The 25,049-nt window shown below is 45.0% G+C and overlaps 1 protein-coding gene across 1 annotated transcript in view; it reads right to left on the reverse strand.

Annotated features, from left to right (window-relative positions):
* Positions 1-7,433: 7,433 nt before the first annotated feature.
* Positions 7,434-25,049, reverse strand: part of znf507 (zinc finger protein 507) — a 17,815-nt gene continuing 199 nt past the window's right edge. The window contains exons 2-7 of the mRNA XM_056607665.1: positions 21,270-23,864; positions 20,180-20,297; positions 19,577-19,685; positions 14,731-14,835; positions 12,553-12,687; positions 7,434-12,175 (exon numbers count right to left, since the gene is read on the reverse strand). Coding sequence (XP_056463640.1) covers positions 11,686-12,175; positions 12,553-12,687; positions 14,731-14,835; positions 19,577-19,685; positions 20,180-20,297; positions 21,270-23,861 — 3,549 coding nt within the window. The 5' untranslated portion in view covers positions 23,862-23,864 and the 3' untranslated portion in view covers positions 7,434-11,685. The remainder of the gene's footprint in view (positions 12,176-12,552; positions 12,688-14,730; positions 14,836-19,576; positions 19,686-20,179; positions 20,298-21,269; positions 23,865-25,049) is intronic.

Below are 25,049 nucleotides of genomic sequence, written 5' to 3' on the forward strand. Positions count from 1 at the left end.
TTGTAAGCTCTCACAGACATGAGTGCATTCTCTTTGATCTGGCTGTAGCCCTATAACTCATTAATGAAGCTCAAGTGCGGCCATTTATCAATAGATTCAGAAGGACCTCTCAATTATACAACCCGTTATGTTAGTTGTTCTGCTAAAACATGGGATACAATATCTGGATGGAATTAATAACAAAAGGAATTAAATAAGTCATGGGTGTACTTGGATCTGCATCGTGCTGACTCGGGTCCCCTGGGGTTTGAAACAGTGTAGAACAGGTCACTCTGGGCGTAGGGCTGAGGGAAGTTTGTGTGAAAGAGACGACATGAAAGGCCTGAGGATCATCAAAGACATAAATTGGCAGGACTCTTGTTTGAAAGATGGATTATCAGGGCACAAACATTTTAATGTTTAATGATGGTCATCGCTGTGTAATCTCTTTGCTTTAGTGGGAGCCCCATACAGTGGCCAAATTACAACAAATAAGAAAATAAAAAAACAAATCCTAAAACACAACAAAAATTTCAGAAAAAACAAGTCAAAGGACACAGCTGTATTAAAGAAATCAACATGACAAATAGACAATCCCCCACAAATCAGAAAACACATCCACAAATATATCCAACCAGAAATCAGAATACACAACGACATTAACTAATACTGGAAACAACCCAACATCAGCAGAGCGGATGTGCAGGAGGTTGAGTCTTGCACAGCTAGGCAGATGAGTGTTCCAGTTCCTCTGGTGCTTAGCCGAGACAATGGCCAGCTGTCGCTCTTTACAGCGATGAAATCGCTCCTCCAAGCTGTCTTTATTCAGAGGAATAGTGCGGTCCTTCTGCATGTCCAGAATGCTTCCCAAGTTGCAAAAACACAGAATCCACAAGGCCTACCCTGGTCCTGTGGATAGACTCCAGTCCCCCAGAAGTGCTAATCATCACCCCCCCCCACTAAAGCGTTCACTATTGTCTCTGCTCCTGGCCCTCCAGGCAGTGTGTACGCCAACGGCCACACAAAAGTTCCACTTTGCGACCTGCCATTCTGGCTCCTTGCAAAAAACATGAGTGACTGGATCGTAGAGTGCTCAGTACTTACAGTGAAGGGCAGGCCGCCAAGGTAGCATTTGAAATAGCTGACAACACTGACAGCCATCAGCTGAGCCAAGTCGGGTGACACAGTAGTTGCGTTGAATCTTGTTAAATGTCCTGCTGTAACATACCACCCGCTCTACTGCCAGCCCTTCCCACACCAAAACATTGCCGATGCCAAAGTTACTAGTGTAAGTGTCTACGATGAAGGGCAGGGCAGGGTAGGGTCAGGAGGAGAAGGCACTGAGGTGATAACTCCCTGGAGGGCCTGGAAGGCAGACTTGCATCTCTTGGGGAAGCTTAGATGGACATTTGACAGGGAGTGTGCTCGTGAATGGCGGTCCCATGGGTGGGCATGTGAGTGGGCAGGGGCATTAAGATGGACATGAGGGAATGGGGGGGAGAAGGAAGGGTTGAGGAAGGTCCAGTGGGAGGACTGGGTCGATAAACGGTGATCAGGAAGACAGGGTGGGTGGAAGTGATTGCTCCACCTGAACTGTTGTCGGTGGGGACTGGATATAGCAGATATATCCAGCCCCCAGAGGGGGGGGGGGGGCAATCTTAGCCCCCCTCTCCAGGTCCATTTGGTGGCCCATCCACCGCATGAAGTCCAACCCCAGGATACAGGGGTCCTGCACAGCCACTACCCACAATGGATGGAGGACAATCTTACACCCAAAGCAGATACCCCCTTTCCTTTCATGGTTGCCCTCTCCCCTGTGGCCGTGTTCACAAGCAGAACAATTCTGTTCAGCTTGGTTAAATGTCTGGTCTTACCAGGATCTCTGGACCTTGTATCCACCCAGGCTGAACAGGCCACCCCCTAAACAGTGACAGGAATATGTCAAAAATCCCCCACACAGGTCCACCCAACCAGGTCAACAGGCTCCAGAACGCTTGGGTGGGTGGAGCCCTGCCCCTTCTTGCTGCGTTGTTGAGCTCAAGATGATGACCCAACTACATGGACCCTGAGCCATTTCCCTGGGTCCTCACAGCTGTTAGGCACTCTCTGACCAGGTGGCCAGGCTGCATGCAGCCCCAGCAGACCCTTGGACCCAGACAAGAAGGGGAGCGAAGGTCGAGAAGCAAGATAGCTGCCCATGGAACCAGCTCCCCCTCTACGGCCAACTCAAGGGCCTTCTGCAAAGTATGCGTGTAGGCTAGACAGATCTGTGTGTGTACCACTGTAGGAGAAAGGGCCTGGAGAATGATCCTGTTTATCCTGGGCAAGCTCGCTCTGCATGGATGCTGGCATGCGTGCATATGCCCACAAAGACAGGCTCTCGATCTCGTTTGCTAGGGACCGCATATTTCCCCCGGCTGTCACCGCCTTTACCACAGTTCTGAGCGCAGTAGAACTGTCTCAACACACTGTAAGATACGCCTCTTCAGAGCCCCTACTAGGGCAACTTATTCACATCTGTCCTCTGTGCTTAGGAGCAGCAAACATGACAGCGCCTCATCCGATAAACACATCGAGTTGCCGTGCTTTCATCTCCACTGAACAGCCGCCACCAGCATTGGCCCAAATTTCCAGTTGTGCGTGAAAAGCTTTCCAGAGAGCCTTTCCACTGTATCTTGGCGTCTTGATGGACATTGGACTCGATGTGAGCAGGGCGCCTTTTGTGTTGGTCTTACGGAGTTGCGGGCGTGGGCAGTGGACGCAGTGTACCATGCAGGGAAAATGGCCTCTCTATCTTTTAACATTATTGGTGCGTTGAAAACACAACAACAAAGCTTTGTAACTATACCCGACAGATAGCTAACTCACCGAGCAGGGATGAAAATGTTTCACTGCTGACACCAAAGTAACTATCTTGCCATGGGACAGAGGAATGCCCAGTCAGGATTATGAGCTATACAACACATTGTTTTATTTGGTGTTAACCCAGGTTACTGTTGGGGCAAATAAAGACTTTGCAGAGAAATAGTGATAAACAGACAAAAAGACTAAAAATAACTCCAAAACAAACCGCCAACATACACAACGCTGACAATTTCTCCCTCGTTTATCTCCCTGCAAACCCCTTTTACCTCTTTGATTCACCACTCACACAGATTGACAGGTAAAACATTTAAATAAATGCACAAAGGAACAACTGGCATAACAATTGACAATACAATAACAACCACATGACACTTAAACTCTAAAAGAATCCAAGGTTTCTACGCAGTGTCGCTACAGTATTTAAAAATGTGGGTTATAAACCAAGCTGTAGAACATCAGTGGGTTCCTGGAGCTAACCGAGGGGGTTGTTGTTCCCGATTGGATTTGACAGTTTGACTTTATTACAATTGAATAATAATAGCCAATTGTGATTGTTTAACAATCATCGTTGAAGGAGTAAAACAAAATGTACATCCAATTGCATTCTACTGAACTTGCTAGCTTTTGTAAATAGGTTTTTGAATACAAATAGCTTAGGCCTGGAGATAACAGAAGAGAGAGAATATAACTGCAGAGAGATAAAAGGCAGTCGTTTGCTTTGGAATGAACAAATTAGGTTCCTCCAAGAAATAGCTCAGATTTGTTCACAAAAGTAAATGTTTTTATTTAGTATTTGAATACTTTACAAATAAATAATATGTCTGGTACATATTCCCCGTCTTGTTATCATTCACCATTCCGTTAATGTTCAAAGAATTTCTTATCTCTTAAATGTTCAGTGCCTAAATGTGATATATCCAACGTAAAATCTTCTTCACTGAAATTAGAAAATCCTTTAAAGAGAATGGCCTTTACACACACATGTGATATATCCAACGTAAAATCTTCTTCACTGAAATTAGAAAATCCTTTAAAGAGAATGGCCTTTACACACACACACACAGACACACACACACACACACACACACACACACACACACACACACACACACACACACACACACACACACACACACACACACACACACACACACACACACAAACTAGATAACAGACAACATCTTAGGAAGTATCTATATAATAAACCAATTCAAAAGGAATCCAAGTTATTCAATCTTAAATAATGTTGTTTCATAGAAGAACAGTTTCAATGTCAGAGAATAAAAATACTAAATGTGAACTTGATTGCGTAACATCTTAAAGCAGACACAGATTGTAAGAAATCCATTGCATTTTCATCAGAGTCAGTTAACTGGGGAATAAAAAAAAGCATTTAATGACATAACAATTGTGTGCGAACGAAGGAAAGAAAATCCAGTGAGATTAAAGCAACATACTTCCTTTATGTTCACGCACACTTACACACTCTTGTAAGGCACAGACACAAGTGTATTCTCTTTGATCTGGCTGTAGGCCTATATCTCATTAATGAAGCCCAAGTGCGGCCATTTTGTGATATATATTCACAAAGAACTCTATTATACAACTCGTTGTTAGTTCTGCTGAAATATGGGAGTTTATACAATAACAATGCTGGATGGACTAAATAAGGAAAGAGAATTTGTCGGTGTATTGATCTGCCCCATGCTGACTTGGAACTGGGGGGTTAGAAACAGTCTACTCTGTAGAACAGGAAACTCTTGGAATCTGTAAAGTCGGAGTTGGAGTAAAGTCTGTGTGTAAAAGAGACGACATGGTGAGGATCATCAAAGAGGTTGAAGCAAATAAATTGGCAGGACTGTTGTTTGAAAAAGGAATTATCAGGGAAGGAAGCGTTGAATGTTTAATTACGGCACTTTCAGCCGTGCCGACACACACACACACACACACACACACACACACACACACACACACACACACACACACACACACACACACACACACACACACACACACACACTATATATGAAATAAGCAGATAGCAGATAGACACAAATACTAAGATGGAAATACATCTCCTAAACAAACAAACACGCACGTATACTGTATGAACATAACTTTAACAGATACCTCCACACAAATATTGCCATCAAACTCACCCACACCCTCATACCCATAACCTCTCGGGACCATGTTCCCCTGCTAGGAGTTTGTTAGGCTAAAGGCTACATTACAGATAAGCTACACACTCGTATACCCATACACGCAGGTCTTAAGCAAACACAAAATGGCCAAAATTTTATCGACTTTAACTTTACACTCTGTTAGGCTTACTTATATAGAAGAATCGGGGAGTTAACCACCAAAAAATATTCCCTCAAAATCAAAGCTTGAATAGTAGCTCTCTCTACTTTCTTACAATTGTATTAGCCCCCGCCAGCCCTCTTCTACAGCTTCCCCTCATTGTAGCCTACCGCTGCCCCCACCCCCACTCAACCCTTCTCTCCTCTCTACTCATCACTACTTTCACGCTGTCCCTGTTAAACGGTTTAAGAGGTAGAAGAGTTGATCTTGTAAACGGATGAAAATGACAGAGATTATACTTTTTCTTTGGAGCAGCAGTCAGAGGAGGCCAGGACTTCTATGCTTTAATAAGAAGGGATTACAGTTCCATACTTTTTCTGCCGTCACCCTCTCTTTATAATCATTTGTGGATGGGTGGGAAAGTTTGTGTGTGAAAGGCTGTGAAAGTTGTGCTTAAATGTTTTTTTGTATTACTTTTGGGTTATTAATTATTAGGTTGTTGATAGCCCGGCTTGCTCAGTTGTGACGGTGACCATCCAAATCACATATATTTATTCCTGTTTTGCTAGCACCTGTATTGCTTTGGGCATCACTTCAATTTAAACTCCATATCAACTGAACAATGTAGAATATGTCATTTATGACAAGAATTGTCGGCTATGATACAGGGATTCATTATGGCAACTTCAGGTAAATGACAATTGTTAATAGGCTATGGAGAAAAAAAGAATGATAATAGCCTTATTAATAACCGTTTTTAACTATATTTCTTCGAATGACTTATCCAACATAAATGAGAAATAATGTACAAATGTGTACAATTTATTTTGTATTTCGCCTCCAAACGATTATTTAGGCCTATTATCCAGTACTTTCAGGTAAGTGCTTTGGCGGGCATCTATGCACTTGCCATTTCATTCTACCAGTGTTGGTAGCCTAAGTGAAAGTCTGTCAAAGCTGTCGAACACAAAGAAAAAATCGACTTGTTCTGAATAGAATAATTCACCAATCATCGGTTGAGACATTGATTGGCAGTTGTTGAAGTTATTTGTGTATAAAATATATAATATAATAACCTAATTATTGAAATCCAACGCAAAACTAAACTTTTTTTTTTTTGCCTTCCAGTCGAGATTGTGGCTTGTTAGCTAGAAAAAATTGCAGTTAAAGGGCCCTATGTTACCACCAGGTGCGAGCATGATAGTGTAGAGTGTGATAGTGTGAGGGTGTGATCTCACTCTCACCCGCGCAATGAAAGCATTTAAACATGACAGCGGGAGAGAAGGGTAAAATAATGGAGAATCCATGGAAGAATGGGAGGGTTCTTATAGAACAGACATTATTTGTGTTGCCTACCATTAATTCCACAACAATTCGGCAGGGAAGTCTTACGTTTCCATACTTTTTTACTTATGCTGGGTGAGAATTTTAAATCAGCTGGACCTTTCCACAAGCAAACACTTGAAACATGTCCATGACGTGTTGGTAACAAACATGCTAGAAACACAATCACTCACTGAGATACAGCAAGAAGCAGAAGGTTTAGGATAGTACTGGATATCAGTTGTAGATTCTACAGAAAATACACATTTTTCTTACTACATTCTGTTGAGTCAATGTGTTTCTTTTTTCAGACTTCTAAATAAAATATTTAAACTATTGAAGACTTTCAAATGGGCTATTTATGTATATATATGAAAACGGGCAGATTTTCAGCATTGTTGATCAAAGCTAACTCAACTGCTAGACTTTCTTTGCTTTGGAGAGAAAGTATAGTGACCATTAATAGATTGTTAAACTCGGGTTGTAGAATAACATCAAATGAACATCATGGTTCAAATAAGGTCCAAAAACGACGTCCTAACAAAATAACTTTCAAACATTAATTGACCCGGGCGCAACCAATCATGTTGTTTCAACCTCCAAACAAATTAGAAATGTTTGGCGAGTGTTGCATTGCGTTGGTCTATGCTTTATATCAGAGTTATAAAAGATTGCATTCATAGTAGAATATCCCTTTCGCTTTGGATACAGCCGACAAAAACATAATTCAAACTCTTTTTTTTCAGAAACGCCGAAGAAAAGCTGTGCTTTGACCTCTGAACCTTTCCTTTCCAATAGAGGAATAACCGATGCAAATGAAAGGAATTCAGCACAGAGAGAGAAAGGTGGTTTGAAATAAACAAGCTGCACTTTGCCCAACATTGAAGGAAAGAACCATTCAAACATGCACTTTATCTGGTGAGGAAATCGATCAACTATAGTAATTCTACTTGAATATTTAGCAGTGCTTTCAATACAGCAGCCTATGTGTGCTTCCTGATGAATAACTGAAGTCCTCACACTGTTATTTTTTTACAATCTTTCACTGAATGAATGGAACATGTTGTACTGATGTGCGTAATGATGTTTATGTGCTGTGGAATCCTTTTCAGTCGTTATTTTTAATACCAACTAGTTTTAGAGATTCGAGGGGACCTTGAAGAGTGTTTATTTTTCAGGACATAAACCCAGCTGCTATAATGACACAAATAGAAGATCTTGATGAGGGACATAATGTAGTAGAGGTGGAAGTAATAAGGGGATTTATTGCAAACACTAAAAAGATATGCCATCCAACTCAGACAGTGATGGCTTTTTTATGGGAATGTTTGGTTAAACAAGGGAGTAATATATCTATAAATATGTTTACATAAAACCCTCAGTCTTACACCGTCTGCTACATATATGGATTCAGACTATGCAGAACTCTGGATAAAGCCTTGCGGTAACTTATTATGCAATTCAGCTCCAGCCCTCCCACTGACGCAACCCAAACCCTGCAGCTCCACATCACTAATAAATACACACAATGGGTATTTTCTACCCTCGGGTGGTACCGTCTGTACGCCTCAAAGAAACAGAAATAAAGTCTGTTCAAACCCACTCCATCTCTCCGTGTAATGGTCTCAATGTTGTGGACCACAGGACTATGTCTGCTGGACCGGACTTTTAGAAATGCAACCCGTTGCAGACGGGTTGGTAGGCTGGAAGAGGAGGAGTTGTGGTGATGCAATGCAAGGTCGAAACTAATGTTTTAAAATTTCAATTTCTAAATTTTCCCCCTCTACCTCGGTAACTTGCATACCGTCAGGCAGACAGGCATACCATCTGGAAACAAACATGTATGTTCTGTTGGGTTACGCACGCCACAATGAAGATTAGGGAAAGCCTTCTGTAGAAGGTTTTACAACCATAATTTAGGGGCTCAGCGTTGTTCGGCCCAGCTGTGACAGGACCTACAAGAGTATGAAGATCTTGTTTTCCAAGCAGCATTTCAGAAGGACTTTTTTCTAGTGCAGGTATTTGTTAGTTAAAGCCCTTCCCACAAAACGTTCATGACATGTTTGAATCAACACAAAACGACCAATAGAATTCTTTTCTTCCTATTTCCCAGTCTTTATTACCAAAATACAATGGCAAAATTGCGACATAATACTGCCTATGATGTTCCCAAAATAATAAATAAAAACAAAGCAAGCATCACATCAAGGTTTGGGAGCAGGTTCCATATTGAATTACAAAACTTTTGTCAACAGATAAGCACAGAGTTCATGTTTTTCTTTTTTTTTTTACACATTCTCTAGCACCTTTGGTTTTAACTCACCCAGTTGTGTGTGTGTTTCTTTTTCTTCTTAAAATATCAGTTCCCTTAAATACAAGTAAAAATGAATGAAAAATAATAAACACCATGAACTCACATTCCTATAGAAATTTGCTGTAGTGTTTTTAAACAATCATAAAAAAGTATTTTATTTCTTCTTTGAAGAAAAAAATGTTTTATATTTAATATTCTACAGTATTAAACTACAGTATATACATAGCAAAAATACAGTACCAATTCAATAATTACTCGTTGGAACAAAAGCCTCTCACCTTTCGTGTGGGTGCCTGGGAGGGATATTTTCGATTCAGGGCTTCAAATAATAATAGTTATAATATGGATAACTATAGTATGACACAAAAGCAGACTACATACGTCTTTGTTACACTTATGAACCAAAAGGCAACTAGTTCAAAAATAATAAAAAATAATAATGTATTTTTCCCTTCACATTCAGTGGCTTACAATAGAGCTTTTCATGTTATAAATGATCAATTTGAAGACATATTTGGCACTTAAATTGTCTGTTCCACTGCGCTTGGACTGCCTGAGGACTATTTGACACTAATACAAAGGTTGTGGCGAGGCTATTAACACATTCCAAGAACCAAGGGGAGGTGGGCGCTTTCAATATTTTGAATATGCAACACAAAAAAAGGGTTTCAGAATCATCCATTCCAAAAGGATCAGTATTCACACTCATGAAAAAGGCCATGACCACCTGAACTGAGAAATTACATAATTATTATAGTCAACAGCATCCAACAGTGTAAGCGGACAACATGGGAAAACAACCCCCTCAACCCAAATTCAATGATAATTTCATCGCCAGAGTTGCTATGAGGCTAATGAGGCACGGAGGCCAGGACACTGGATTCAGGGTGCGGTTGTATGGACGGCCCCGTCTACGCCAGATAAATACAATCTTCACTCAAACTGAAGGTTGTTTATTGAAAATATCCACACACTGTCAGTTTCTTTCAAAGGAAACCGAGTGCCTGGAATCCTAGACAATGATAAGACATCCAATGATAATCTGCTCTGTGATGACAGACTCTGCCTGCACAATGGCCCGCCGAGATGGATGAGATAGACTGAGCAAGCCATTATGAAACATCAAAAGAAGAGAGGGGAGAGTGTGCATGAATATGGATGCTCTCATTTCAATCCGTTTACCTCCGTTGGTGTGGTGGTAAAACCAATAAGGCCCAGTTAATGGCTTGAAGAAACAAAACATCATGTCAAGTAGCGTGTGAGGTTTGAAAGATTATTACAGTCTGACACTCTGCCAACACCCTTACAACAATCCATTTTCATAACCTTTGGACTAATTTGTCTAGAATCATGGTGGGTCGAGTTTAAGCCTGGAGGTAGACTCCTGAGTCATCACAGCTCTAAAGGTTTGGGCTTAGCGGGTGAAGTTGCAAATGACATTTTAAAAAATGAAAATGTCACTAGTCCTTTAACTTACCCAATAGAATGTTTTAGTTGTTTCTCCATTTGGATTTTGGACTACATTTAGGGAGAATTTGGAATTCTCTCCTGGGCTGAATTGCTCACCTTTACGACCTCACTGGGGTGAATTGAAGTTGAACTTAGCAGTATCCAGTAGAGTGCTGGTGTGGGGGAAGGAATACTAACCACGGGAGGGAGGTCTGGTGAATAACCCCTGACGCTGGAGAACATGAATGGACTTTATGCGGGAAAAAAAGAGGAAAATAAAACCATAATAAATACAACTATTTATTTTCCTTTATCTTTAAATATTTAATTCTGGCTTTAAGACCTTTCAGCAATAGCTGAAGTACTAGTCTCATACACTTTTTCTTTTACTAACAATCAAGCTGTTACATCACCGACTGCAACGGCCCTCTCGTTATATTGACAAAACGAGGGAAAGTGCAGCTGAATTTTGCCAGGGCTATTTCCATGGCAACTGAACACATGACAGATGCTGGGTGAATGGTTACACCTGTGACTAATGTGCACAGCACATTAATGTGTCCACAATCAAGGTTAAAGAATACAACATGTCGGTGATCCATGGAGCCAGATTGATCAATATTTAACTACCCCCATTTCCCTTTTTCGAATATCCTCAATGTTCAAAACAGCGATGGAGCCCACATAACCGGCAGCCACCATTTTTGTTCTTGTGAGTTAGTGGTCGCGTGGCACTTAGATTCCTTCTGCGGGCCAAACTTATCCAGAACAAGGAGCATTAGCACTTTGAAAAGCAGATCAATTTCCTTTCCCTTGAAGGCCGTATTATCATTTGTTTTTGTTTCATTAAAAATTATTACCTTGAAGAATGGTGAAATAAGTTTTAATCTAGAAACTATTAGCTAAAACCTACTAAAAAACGAACGGGACTAAAGGCTGTTCAAACGGCATAACAAGAGACTGAACATGCAAAGTATATAAACCTCAAATTATATTGGAAGGAAAAACAGATTCATACCCCCAGGCATGAAAGAGCTTGAACAATAGCAGGAGAAAATTCTTTCCCCTAGGCTTGAGTGACGGAGGTAAAACGGATAAATACATTAAATATTACAAAAGCAATTACTACAGCTGCCTTGCCTTCAATATGTGAAAGATAATAGATACAAAGGAAACAAATGCCATGTCATATAGAGAAGAGATTGTGTGGTTGCTTCTGTGAGGTACAAACTGGCTCAAGTTATGGTAGATACCGTGCGGTCGACGACACGATGAAAGCGGATCACTTGGGTTGCAGCCGTGTGCATTGGGGGCCAAGGCATTTGGCCATCCGTGTTTTACTAGGCGGGTGCTTCATGGTATTTTTGTATCATCAAGTCAGAGTGTACAAAAATCTAGAAAGAGGCGGACTAGAGCGATAGAGAGAGAGGTAAAGATCCTATGCTAAGGCCTCACTGTGCTGCGTCGCCCCCTGCTGGCTGGAGGACCGGCTGCTCCTTGTTCAGGATGATGCTGATGATGTCGCCCTCGTGCTCCTTCATGTGCTCCATCAGCCGCTCCTTGCTCGTGGACTCGAAGCCGCAGATGCAGCAGCAAAAGAGCAGCACGCAGTACTCCATGCCGGGGCCGTGCCCGGCGGCCGGGGGGCCCGGGGCCGGCTTGGGCCCCTCGGAGAGTGAGGCCGGCGCGTGTGGCGGCTGAGGCATGGCGCTTTGCAACTCGATGCTCGTCGACAGCTGGGACAGTTCGACGGCGTTGGGTATCGTCTGGCCCAACGCTGAGGGCTCCGTCGTCGGTGAGGGGGTGGTGGCGGCGGCGGCGGCGGTTGGTGTGAAGGCGATCGGCGCCTCGATGGGGCCCCTGGGGGCCTGGTCCCGGGGGGATCCCGCGGCCGAGCGCTCTGCCACCGGCTCCAACACGGCCGACAGCTTCTGGGGGCCGCTGGGGACAGGGGAAGACGGGGAGGTAAAAGGATGCAGGAAACGGGAGGAAGAGAAGCATCACTACAAGGCCAAACTGTTCAAACCCCTCTGAGGGGTTACTTTGCTATGCGTCTTTCTAAAAGTCGACTTCTTCTGGCGCTGGTTGTCATGCAGTGGCGGTGTGTGTTCAACAGCGCCTTGTTCAAATTCTAGCAGGGTGCAAATGATCGGAATAAAAATATGACTCGATGCGTGCTGGGGGAGAAAACCCTGCCATTAAATCAGGAAGGATATGGAATGTATCCATGCAGTCTGCTATAGAGGACTACTGAGGACAATAGCGAATCCATACAGCTACACAGGCTCTGTGGAGCCCAGAGGGGACCCGACGCTCACCGGCTGCTCTGGGTGATGGCCTCATTGATGGCTTTGTTGACCTGCTCATAGTTGTAGTTCTGGTCTCCGGCGTGCTTCCACATGTGGGACTTGAGCGAGGGCGGGTGGCTGCACACGTAGCCACAGAGCGAGCACCTAGGGGGAGAAGGGTGGAGGGGGAGCGAGAGAGTGAGGCGGGGAGATGAAAGAGAGCGAGGGTGACAACGCAAGCGGATCAGGCTGGTTAAGTTGATTTGATATGCTTGCGGAGGCTCTGCTAATCCTTGTTCTCCTTTCTATTAAGGGAGTCGTCCCCAGGGTTTACGGCTCAAGTCCCAGGGGAAGCTAGAAAGGCGTGTAACACGCAGGTGAGAGAGAGAAGCAATTGGGGTTCAGGGTAACTGAAGTGGTGTTGCTGAAAAAGAAATTAAGAAAGCTGTGGTTGCCGCCTTGACTTTTGTGAGAAAACGACAGTGAAAAGAAAAAGGAGCCAAGAGAAAGCCAAGAACTAAAGAAGAAAAAGCCAGGAACTAAAGAAAAAAGGCTACTTTTCAATAGGTCAGAGAAATCCCTGGGATCCTGAAAAGAGGGGTAGCAAGGTCCCCACGGAGAATGGCTGACTTTAATTAGAAACGCCGGTGGGACTCAATGAAGCCTAATCCTCAAATGATTTGAACTTCTCATCAACACGGTGATGGATAAATGAGATATAAAAGTGGAAAAATGATTCTGACTGAATATTAATCAAATCGAAGACCTTGATAAATAACTAAATTCCTCCGTCCAACACGGCAATGTGACTATTTGGGGGAGGCTTGAGGGGTACAAACTTTGGAAGTATGGACGATATTGAGAAATGTACCAAGCAATCAGTTAGAGAGTGACATAATTTGTGCTTGGTATTGTGTTCAAGTGGATTCACTGGAAGGGCTCTTATTCTAGCCAAAAGTAGCTGGGGATTTCTCTTTCAAAATCCAGAGCCATTGTGTCCAGTCAACAAAACACTGCTTCTCCCATCCCAATTACTTTACTCGTCTTTGATCCACTAAATATCCAACGCGAGGGACCGTGGAAATGGGAATCCCTGACACGATACCTTTCCAAGGATTAGAAGAATTCTGCCAACTACCCAAAGAAGTTTGTTTTTCCATCATTATTTCTTTCTGGAGAGAAAACCCCCAAACATAATTGTTTATTCAAATTTTAACAAGGAAAGCCCTTTGTGGAAAACTAAATGCAACAAACAATTTGCCTACCCTTCCATAGTTTTCTTTGGCAGATGTTAAATTGCAAAGAAAATATGTACACAAGAAAATAACTTAATCCATTCCTGCTTGGTCCTCCCTAAATTTTATAAACAGAGTTATCATATATTTAAATGTTTCCAAACCAGCATCACCCATGGTACGTGTTGGAAAGGCAGCAGGGAAGAAAGTACAACGACAATGTTTTTGCTTTTAAAATTCTAAGGTTACTTAAACTAAGGTAATTTAAAAAGGTACTATAAAAACAGCGGTTTCTAAGTTTGAGTCAAGTTTATAACGCAACTCTGAACGTACCTCCGGTTGCAGGCTAATCCCGTGCTATGCTACGCACAGGGCTGTTTATTAACTTGAGTTACTAGTTAATAATCCTTGTCAGGTCACAATGAGAAAATGATGGGTCATTAAATGTGTGCCTAGTTTCATTTCAACAAAAATAATAATCGCAGTCACGGTCAACGTGCACACATTAAATCGCGAGAATAAAATGAAACATTACATTTCGCTATAGAAAAGGTTTGGTGTGTGTGTGTTCGTCCTTGTGTTGGTGCAGAGTAAAGGAGGAATGAGACAATAAGCTGAGTGTGTTTGTTTGTGTGTACAAGAGTCTCAAGAGGTGCTATCAATAACATCCAAACAAAAACACTGTGGCATCTAGCTACCATGATTCCACCGTGAAACATTTATCACTGCTTAGTTGTAGACAAATTGACAAGGACACGGGTAGAAGCGCACGGCGCTAATTCTCTCCGGCGTCAAAATAAAGAAACCGTCTCAATACTGAGCGTTTTACCGAAACAGGTACACGCAGCCTCCAAAGCAAACAATAACACAATAATGAAAGCAGTCTTGCGTCACTATTTCCCACATCCGTAACTACCAGGATCACAACACGAGGCCAGCTGTAGAGTGTACCCTTCCCCAACTGACCCCTCACCTGTACTGCTCCAGCAGCTGCACAGCCTGGTGCTCCTGGGGGTGGCGTCGCATGTGGCTCTTCAGACTGTTCATGTTGGTGGTGGCAAAGTCACAGCTACAGCACCTGATTGGCCGAAAGAGGAGGAGGGGGGGGGGGGGGGGGGGGGGGTTTGTTGGAAGAGAAGGGTGAGGGAGGATAAACTGTTGAAAGTCGCAAAATAGATCCAAGTCACATTGGACAGACCCACAGGGTTATTTGTTTTCATTTTCATAAAAAGTCGAAGAAAGAAAAGTGCACGTGGCCTCGCTTGGAGGTTTTTGAATAGTTATCTTTTTATTTTTTGCTCTCGAGAAGAGGCTATCATTTATTCAGCGTGTTCACCGAAAACCTCCGTAAACCAAAAAAAGAAGTGTCCATGACTGTTGACGACATCTACCATCGCATTGTGTAAGGTGCTCCAGCTTTATCCTTTGAAGGAAACCAAGGCTGACGCCGGGACTTATTCTTGTGGCTTGAGTCTCCTGACTCACACAATACGCTCAAGGGCTTTAATGTCGTGGAGGGCCTTGTGATTCTGCTCAACATACTAGCATGGATGGGCAGACGGTCTGAAGGTCAACATGCAACAGGGTGAAGAGTGATTCTGTGTGCTATGGTCACCAAGTAGGCGACTGAATTGCTTGCTTTTCAAAGGGCTTCTGAGGATCACAGAGTTTATTTTACAATGCACACTCAGAATAGAGTTATGAAAGTTGTGCTTGACCTTCGTGATTTTGCTTTCACCCATTTGTTATCCGGGAAATTAACTCCCGTCGACTTTTAAACACTTTGTGTTTGGCTTTTAAACACTGTGGAGTGTTTGGCATCATCAAGTAGGTATTTAACAAAGTATGCGTAAGTTTATCAAGTGAACAACAAACGAGAAGCAAGTGGGCAAAACGACCCCACGAGCATGTTACGCAAGAGCTCAGTAAGTCACAAAGAAACCCGACGCAGAGAAACGACAGTCGAGTTGGAAAATAAAAAGGTGGTTATTCACTTCGTACTAGTTTGCTTTGACATTTCCGAAGGATAAAAACAAATACCACCCTGAAATCCTGAATCAAGAAATAAGGTATTACAGAGAAGACCAATGCAGCAATGGGGACAAGTTCTGTTTGGAGGCTCAATAAGGTGTAGGCCATTTTCCCAGTGCTGTGTTTTCACATGCTCAACGCAGACGTGACATTCATTATAACAATGACATGAAATGTGCATGGATAGATTCCAGACAGAACGACCATCCATGGTTCATACTGGTGTGTCTAGCACACATGCAGTGTTTTCGGTGATCAGATAGACGATTAACTCCTCCGTAGTTTAGAATAAAACATTCAATAAGCTTTCCCAAATTAGATTGCTGGTGTGCACATCTTTGTGTAAGACTATGTGTGTTGTAGAGAAAGGGGTAATAACACAATAAGTTGTTTTTCTGTACAAGAGTTGGGTACTATTGACAACATCCAAATCAAATCACCTTGCCGTCTTTACATTCATTTCAGTGTGAAAAGGGGAAAGTGCCCAAATCACTGCAAGATTGCAGAAATATTACACTTTTACCCAAATAAAATGACATGGCATTTACATTATCTATCCCTGATAGGGGAAAGGCAGAAAGGATCTCCACAGATGGATAACAGACGTTGAGGTTGGAGCGCACAGCCTTTCAGCCTCGGAGTGGAGCACCCTTCTACCGCTCGACGGCCTGGCTCTTTGTAATCAGCAAAGTAGCCTCCACTTAGGAGTACACGTGGAACATGAGACGGCGGGCGATGTCGTTGGCACCCTTGATATCAAAGTGGTTGGTGATACCGAGGCAATAAGGGACGTAAATACCCCTGAGGTGTCAGTTGATTGGTTTGTACCAGCCAATGGGATTAAAGCCTGAAAACTGACTGTTTTTTCGGGAATGCAGGGATGGTGGGTGGAGAGGATTTTGGATTTGGTAATATCTTTCAAATCGAATCAAATTAACTCCTGAACGCGTGGTTTGCGTGTGCTTAGAACGTTGCTGTAATACGAATATTAAATGTGCCAGGTCCAATTTAAAATATTGACTTTGCCAAGAGTAAATTAGGTAGTTTAAAATATAACTAGGACTTCACTATTTGATATCGTCAATTACAACCCTACGATAAATTGGTATGAAAAAGGGTAGCAAGTGGGGCTTGTAGAAATTATGCGAATAGCTGGAAAATGCAGTTCCTTTAACCATCGATGTGCCTTCTTGTCCATAGTGAGACAGTCCCTTGTAAATACAGTTTTTATAAGGCTGAGCCGACCCTGCCTGGCGTTCATTGTCTCCTTCATTATAGGCAAGGCCTGTAAATGAATTAAGCTTTACAGTGTGACCACACACACACACACACACACACACACACACACACACACACACACACACACACACACACACACACACACACACACACACACACACACACACACACACACACACACACACACGTTAAACTCTCAGATGCACGGTATATCTACAAGGATGTCTCAAATATATGTTTGTATATTCGCCCACCGCTTGCTTTGACAAGCAAGGTTTCAACAGCGACATAGCATTACAACACCGGGACACTCATCAAAGAGTGGTGCTTTATATGGTGGCAGTGCACCGGGTCTCCTGCCAAGACAGCATCGCCGGATGCCAGACAGATGCAGGCTTGGATTGTGTTTGACAAGCACCTGAGCTCTTAATGCGGACGATCCTTTTGCATTTATAAATACAACAGGGCTAGAGTGGGTTGCATACCAGTGGAGAGGCAACAGAGAGGACCATATCATCAGATGATGTCTCATGTTAAGGTTGCATTTAGCCGTCACTACTCACTCGGTTTATCTTCACGCACTTCAAGATATATCCGTGCGTCCAGGGTTGGACATTTATCCTTTATGTTTCGGCTCGCAGAAAAGGCTTTGTTGCACAGAGAAATCCCTTAAGATTCTACTAGGGAATCTTAAGGGACTTGTTGTGATAGTGAAAAAAACACCATAATGAAATGTCATATATTATATGATGGATAATACATAATATATATAATTTATGATATGATATTAAGAAATTGTCTCCCTGTTGAATGGTAGTACTAGCTATTGATTACTTATCCGAGATAGGAAGAATCAGGGCAATTTAATGTGAAACAATACTGCGACATTTCTCTCTCAACTCACAAGCAACGAAAGTAACCAAAAAATAATTTAAAAAATAAAAAAGGTACAAAAACTTTTGTAATGAACTTGAGAACTCAACTTAAGTACGAGGACTTTTGACTAGTTCCTCAGTTCATTAAAAATAAGACGATCCACTTTTCAAATAAACTTGCTAGATGTCAATTTAGATGATGGGAACTCAGCAGTTCCTCAGCCAAAAGGGAAAATAATCATGTGCCAAAGTGTTAACCATATCTAAACCCTAATGGATTGGAAATCAGAGCCTTGGGGGGCTTGATATCTAGATTAGCTGGTTTCTATTTTGAAACTCTGTTTAGTTACTTGTACAGCCCCATGAAAACACAAGAGGACCGATGGCATGATTGCAACGAGTCAATTTGCAGAAAATAACAAACAATCAAATGCTTAATTTTCAATTAATTTCAGTAAGCTGTTGGCACTGGATGTAGTAACTGTGACACCTTTTAGTAATAGTGTAGAAGAAGGAGTAGCCAGAACATTTTTAAAGTGAAGGTTTAAGCTTCACGTTCACCGTTTAAGCTCAAATTCGAACGCATGAGACCAAAATGAATCAGTTTTGGGCTGAGAGTTCTAGAAGGGGGGGGGGTGTTATCCCCATGGTGACGACCAATGCAAAGTATGTGACACATTTAAACTAGTGCTGTCGTTGTGTATGAGTGCTAAAAACAGTGATGTATCTGAAAAACGCCACTCGAAATCCTGCAGTGACAGAATGCCAAACATCAACACACACACACCGTGGTGTTAGACTATAATTGTCCAAGAAGCTTAACCCTCTCTCGGACTGGGTCATGGATATTGGTTTCACTGACCTTTATGCAGTTTAAAATCCAAATACAAAAGGGAGAACTTTGCTATTTGAGTTAGTCTAATAATCCTGCGACAACACAACATATTACGAGCTATCCCTCATCTTCGGTACAGATTCATCATGATCATGATTTCTGACCTTCAGTTTTTCCCAAGTGCATTAGAAATGTCAGTTCTTAGATAGCTAGGTTATTTTTACTAAGCCTAATTACATTTCAGACCATATACCTTTACTTTGAATTTTTTTTTTTAAATTGCATTCATTTAATTTGGATGTATTCAAACATTTGTAAATGTGTGCATTTTTTACACTTGAGATGAGAAAAAATACGGCATTATTCGGGCTTTCCTTAGCCGCTACTGCTCCCTAGTGGTCTTTTATAATACGACACGTAAAGAAGCTCCAAATCAAAGGCCATATAAGGAGATTTTGAGAAAGCTGTTTCTGTTGCTGAAAGAAAGGCTGGACATAAGGCTGGACATAAGAAATTGAGTCAGATTTTCCTGTGTAGGCTATATGCTTTTGGAATGTACGAGGAAACCCACATGATGGCTTAGAATTCCCAACATTACATATCCAAATTAATTTGGCATCATAAGAACATTTGGATTGACCTGCACCACTACTGTAATGCTGGACCCTTTTTTTCCCACAATGTTATAATATTAATTTTAGGATCTATTGCATGTTAGGATTTAAATACTATGAAATGTTTAATCCATTCCGAACTTAAGTACCCTTCTTTCACCAATTTGAAGCAGAAAAAATGTGAAAATGGAGGACTGATGGCCAGGGGCCAGGTGGAGGGCTCACCTGTAAGGCTTGTCCGAGTTGTGGATGCGCCGGTGGTTCCTCACCCCAACGTACGTAGAGCTGGTGTAGTCACACACGTCACACTTGTACACTTTTGGCATGCTGCTTTCTAAAGTCAATGGATAAAACAAAGATATTACAAAGAAGCACTTAATACAGTGAACGTCGCTAAGAACACTTAATAAAGATAATGATAAATTGAAATTATGAATATAAATTTAATTCATGCATAGTTACTAATTTTTGATGTTGTGTTTGAACCAATTTCACTTTATGTACACCCCATACACTTAATGTACACCCTTATTGTATGTTGTACGTCTTGGCACTTGAAAATAGAAAATAAAAGCTTGCATTGTGTAGCGTCTTATCCTAGCTACCTTTGTTGGATACAAGGAAGGGGTTAACCTTACAACTGTAAGTACGTGGCACTTGTTTCCAAGAACATCTTAACTGTACTGACGGATATATTATTTCTCTTTCCTCTGACAAATGTACTTATTGTAAGTCGCTTTGGATAAAAGCGTCTGCCTGATGCTCTAAAAGTCTAAAAGTAAGGAAGCTCCTCAAACTCCCCAGTCGCCCCGCTCTCGGCCATCTTACCCTCCTCCATGGCGAGCTCCACCTCCTCTGCGGCGGCCATGGCCTCGGCGAGGGGCGTGAGGGCGGGGCCCGTGAGGCCCTGCCCGTGCCGCTCCTGCTCGTGGCTCCTCAAGAGGTTCTGAATGGAAGAAAGCCAGGCGACATCAGCGACACACCCCTCAATGTGTTCTGCTCAGAATTACACACTCTTGGGTTCACTTTTTTGGTGTTTTCTTACAACCGACGTTTGTTTTTGTGCGAAATCGATAAACTAGTCTCGCCGTGAGATTGCCTTATGAACCCCTGCTGAATGACATTCGTTTGCACTCGTAGTTTCAAACATGATGGGAGTAGATGGATGCAGTGCAGCAGTAGAATCATGCATGATTTAGCGTAACATAAAAATTCCATCACTGGAATTTTCTTCCACTCGTGACCGAAGGGAAAATGACGAGAGAACGTCCATCTTTTAAAAGCGGTTGATTGACAGTACAGTTCAAGCACTCCCGGAGTTATAGGGTTCTCTCTCGCTAGGAGCTTCTGCCAAATGCCCTCTCCATGGACTCCCAAACCTGGCCTGAATAATATGATGAGCCTAATGATCGGCGGTAGCCCACTGCTCGGCTTCTCATGTAGCAAGGGGATCAATAGCCTCACCTCTGCTGAAGTCGGCATACTACTGCAACAGCAGTGCACCACCAGGCAGCAGAAGATATCGGCCCTTCTGGAGATATCTATCCTATAGTATATATCTATCCACACACATCTTCCGTTTGAACGCCCCTAATTAAATGCTGCAGAAGAAACTTGATCGATAAGCCTTCTCTCGAACATAATGATCGCAGCATTAAAGTATTTCCAGGGGTCATTTAAGTTCATCCCAACACAGCCTCTGAAAACTGTCAAGATGCACACGTTTTGTCAATGCAGTAAGAGCATTGGCTTAAACAATGGCATATCCAGACCTAAAGACTGAACATTTAGGCTACACCGATTTCATTTGGTACACATTATTTAACATTAGCTTAAATTACAGATCGCAAAAAATATACACGTAAGGTTGTGTGAGGCGCAGATCAAAAAGAAGGCTTGCACGTCCGTCTCAGCTCACCTTGTAGTGGAAGGTGCTGGAGCACTGCTTGCACTGGTACGTCCTGGCCTTGCAGTGGTGGATCATGTGGCTCTCCAGGTCCTTGCTGTCCAGGGCGATGTGCTCGCAGATGGGACACTGATAGGGCTCCCTCTGCCTGTGCACCCGCAGGTGCTGCTTGATGTAGCCCTTGTTGCCGCTGCTGTAGTGACACAGCCTGCAGCGGTAGGGCCTCTCGCTGCCTGGGATGTAGTCCACCAGACCCCCGTCCGTGACCGTGGAGACCCCCCGGTCTATACTGGCCACGTCGTCCGCCGCCCCGGCCGCCGCCGCCGCGCCGGTGTTGTGGAACTGCGCGTTGTCCTGCAGCTCCTTCAGGATGTCCTCGTCCGTGGCGTTCTGGTCCGAGCGCTCGCGGAGCCTCTCGATGACGGTCAGCAGGGACAGGCTGATGCCGGCCTTGGCGGCGGGACCCTCCTCGTCCACCTCCACCAGGCCCAGCCTGAGGGGGATCAGCGCGCCGACATCCTCCTCCCCCTCGGCGTCCGCACAACGCTCTAGCTCGACCAGAGCAGTCGGGCCCTCGTGGAGCCTCTGGCCCGCGCCGGGACTCTGCACTCGGGCTTTGACGGTCTTGAGGCAGGCCTTAGGACCCCCGCCGCCGCTGCAGTTGTATGGCTCGGGGGTTCTCATGGGCATGGCGACCAGGGCCTCGGCCACCAGAGAGTGCAGGCGGAGGGACTCCGAGTTGGTCCGGGTCCGGCCCGAGGGGGGGACGTTCTCGTCGCGGAGGGGCTCGCTGCTCGCGATGGTTTGGACCGCCGCCTCCGTCGCAGCCACCGCCGACGAGATGGTAGTTTCGACGCAGAGGTCGCTCTCGACCTCCCAGGTGACCCCCACCTGTTCCTTCACCACCTCCCCTGCGGAGTCCAGCATCACAGTCTCCTCCGCGGGGCGCGACTCGTCCTCCTCTTCCTCCACCACCTCCTCTCTGTCCGGTATTCTCTCGTCCGGGCCGCACATGTCCGGGCCGAGGAGGGGCGCGTTGGCGGCCATGACGGAGTCTTCGGCCGAGGGCAGCCTCTCCACGATGACGTTGATGTGTCCCGCCCCGTTGGGGCTGCAGCTGATGATCTTCTGGGCCGAGGACAGCAGGCTGTCCGTCTGGGAGCTGTGGCCGTGGTTCCCCGCCATCTCAGCCTCGGCGTTCGCTTGGACTTCCTCCATGGGTGGTTCTTCCTCCTCCTCCTCTTCTTCTTCCGTGTTTAGGTCTTTCACCTGGTACTCCCCCACCCCGCCTAGCTCCAGGTCTTCTGCTGCTGCTGCTATGGGATCTCCGTTGTGCTTCTCCACGGATTGGCTCATGGGATCCCTCTCGTTCTCGACGGCCATCGGCACGCAGAGCTGCACCTGAAAGGCGCCGGGGATGCTTTGCTGGGGGCCTTTTTCCTGGAGGGCCGGCGACAGCATGATCACCTCCTCCCTGGCCGCGAGGTAAGCGTGGCCGGGGGCGGCGGCCTTGGTAGCCTGGGCGTCTTTCCTCCCCGCCAGCGGCCCGGTGTCGTCCTCAAAGATGGGGTAGGAGCAGTCGACGAGGCCGGCGTGCTTCCAGGCGTGGGTCTTGAGCATGCGCTGCTGGCTGCACACGTAGCTGCAAATCAGGCAGCGGTACAAGCCGTACTCCTCGTAGCTGTACCACTTCTTCTTCTGTGACAGCTCCTCCTCGCCGCCGACGTCGCACAACTCGCCCTTGCCCTCAGCCTTGACGCCGCCGCCGTCCTCCTCCTCGTCGGCGGCGCGGGCGTGGCGCTCCAGCAGCCTCAGCGCCGCCTCCTTCTCGCCGTCGCGGAGGTCCTCGAAGCTGCTCACCAGCGGCGCCAGCCCCGTGTGCAGGGCGCCCGCCGCGTCGTCCTCAAAGTGCAGCCTGACGTGCGCCTCCAGCTCCCCCTGGTGGGGGGAGGTGTAGTGGCACTCGGAGCACATGAGGAGCAGGTCGCTGTGCTGCTCGTCGTGCTGCCGCAGGTGCTCCTTCAGCTGGCCGAGCGTGGGGGACAGGAAGCGGCACAGGCTGCACTGGTAGCACGTCACCGTCCGGCTGCTTTGGACGCCCGCGCGGCTGCCGACGTCGGCGACCTCAGCGTCGTCGGCGGCCGCGGGGGCCATGTTGTTTGAGAGCGCGGCGGGGTCGGGGCTCATGCTGTCGCGGGCCTCGGGAGTCACCGCCTCCTCTTTGAAGCTCCGCCTCACTCTCTTGCAGGGTGAGGTTCCTCGGCTCACCGTGGTCCCATCGGAGCCTCCCACTGCTCCTCCTCCGCCGCCTGCTGCTCTGCCGGAGCCCTGCTGGGCCGGCGCCCTCTTCTGGCCAGCGACCGTGCACCGCCGCTGCGGGCGCTTCTCCACGATCTTGCTGAGCTTCTGGATGACCTGGATGAGCGAGTCGGCGGCCTGCTTCTGCTGCAGCCGCTGGCACACCTCCCGCTCCGCCGCCAGCACCTGCCTGCTGTGGGCCCCCGGAGGCGGGCCTCCAGAGGAGGACGTGGAGGTGGATATGGTGGTGGTCGGGGCTGGAGAGGAATGAGCGATGAGCACAGCCACATCGCTGATCTCCTCCATTACCTGCCGGTTGGGAGAGAGAGACGGAGCACAGAAGGGAAAAGAATGAGGGGATTGTTTGCTTGCACACTTTTCATTCTGACCTAGCAGAAGCAGAGAGAGATGTGTTTGTGGTGTCTTCTGCAATAGCCGACTCTCTGGAAACAAACTCCATTGCGCAAAGGTCTAATACCCATATTGATGACTTGCTACAATCACTGTAGGTCGCTTTGGATACAGTGCCAACATGAAAAAACTAAAAAAAAACTTGAACATCGTCATCCAAAGTCAGATGAATAGCTTTGAAAGTTGAATCATAACACTGCCAGTGTATTGAGTGAAACACAGCGCCCGGGGCGAATGTAACATGATAAGACACGCCCTTTGAAGCTTTCAAGCTTCTGATAGTGAAGGGTACTGAAAGCCTTCAGAATGGGTGTCACGTTAAGTTTTTACAAAGTTTTTCATTATATCACTATAATAACATTGTTTAAATTGCATGAATTATTTTGATTTACCCTCAGAAATACATTTTTGCCCTTTTTTCTTGATGCTAGGATTCCATGCAAATAACAGAAGGGTAAGATTACAGCGGCAACACACCCTGGTACGGCCATGATTGCCTATGATCATGGGAATGTGTTTATAAACATTGGAGCTTAAGAAAAAAAAAGAAAAAGCAGCAACCGAATATGTGGTGGAAATCCCTTTCCCTCTTTTGCCTTCACCCAACCACAACTTCCCTTAATGACTTCTGCTTTTGTGCTCCAACAATGCTATGGGATACTGTGGAAAGCAGGAAGTCGGATATATTCAGCAATATAAATGTCCAATGCAACCTCTGGATTCATAGAAAGGAATGATGATGAGAAGCAACAGATTTACAACAGGTTATGTCAGAAGCTAAAAATATGTCTCTCCCTCGACACGTTCCGGGTAGATAGAGATTGCCCTGAGTGCTTGGGCACAGACATCCGATCACCCGACAGTAGACAGCCACCCAACATATCTAAATAGTGGACCTCGAGTTGACAGCGATGATGTACATCCAACTTTTATGAGGTTGAGAAAATGCCAACACGTTAAAGAGAGGGCGTTACGGTCACTGACAGCTAGTGAGTTAGCCTCATGGTTAAGTTGCTGCTACCAACACACTCACACACACACTCTGACTCACACACATGCGAGTTTATGTGAGCTACAGGGAAA

The sequence above is a fragment of the Gadus chalcogrammus genome, chromosome 14 (genome assembly GCF_026213295.1).
Source record: "Gadus chalcogrammus isolate NIFS_2021 chromosome 14, NIFS_Gcha_1.0, whole genome shotgun sequence".
Taxonomy (NCBI): domain Eukaryota; kingdom Metazoa; phylum Chordata; class Actinopteri; order Gadiformes; family Gadidae; genus Gadus; species Gadus chalcogrammus.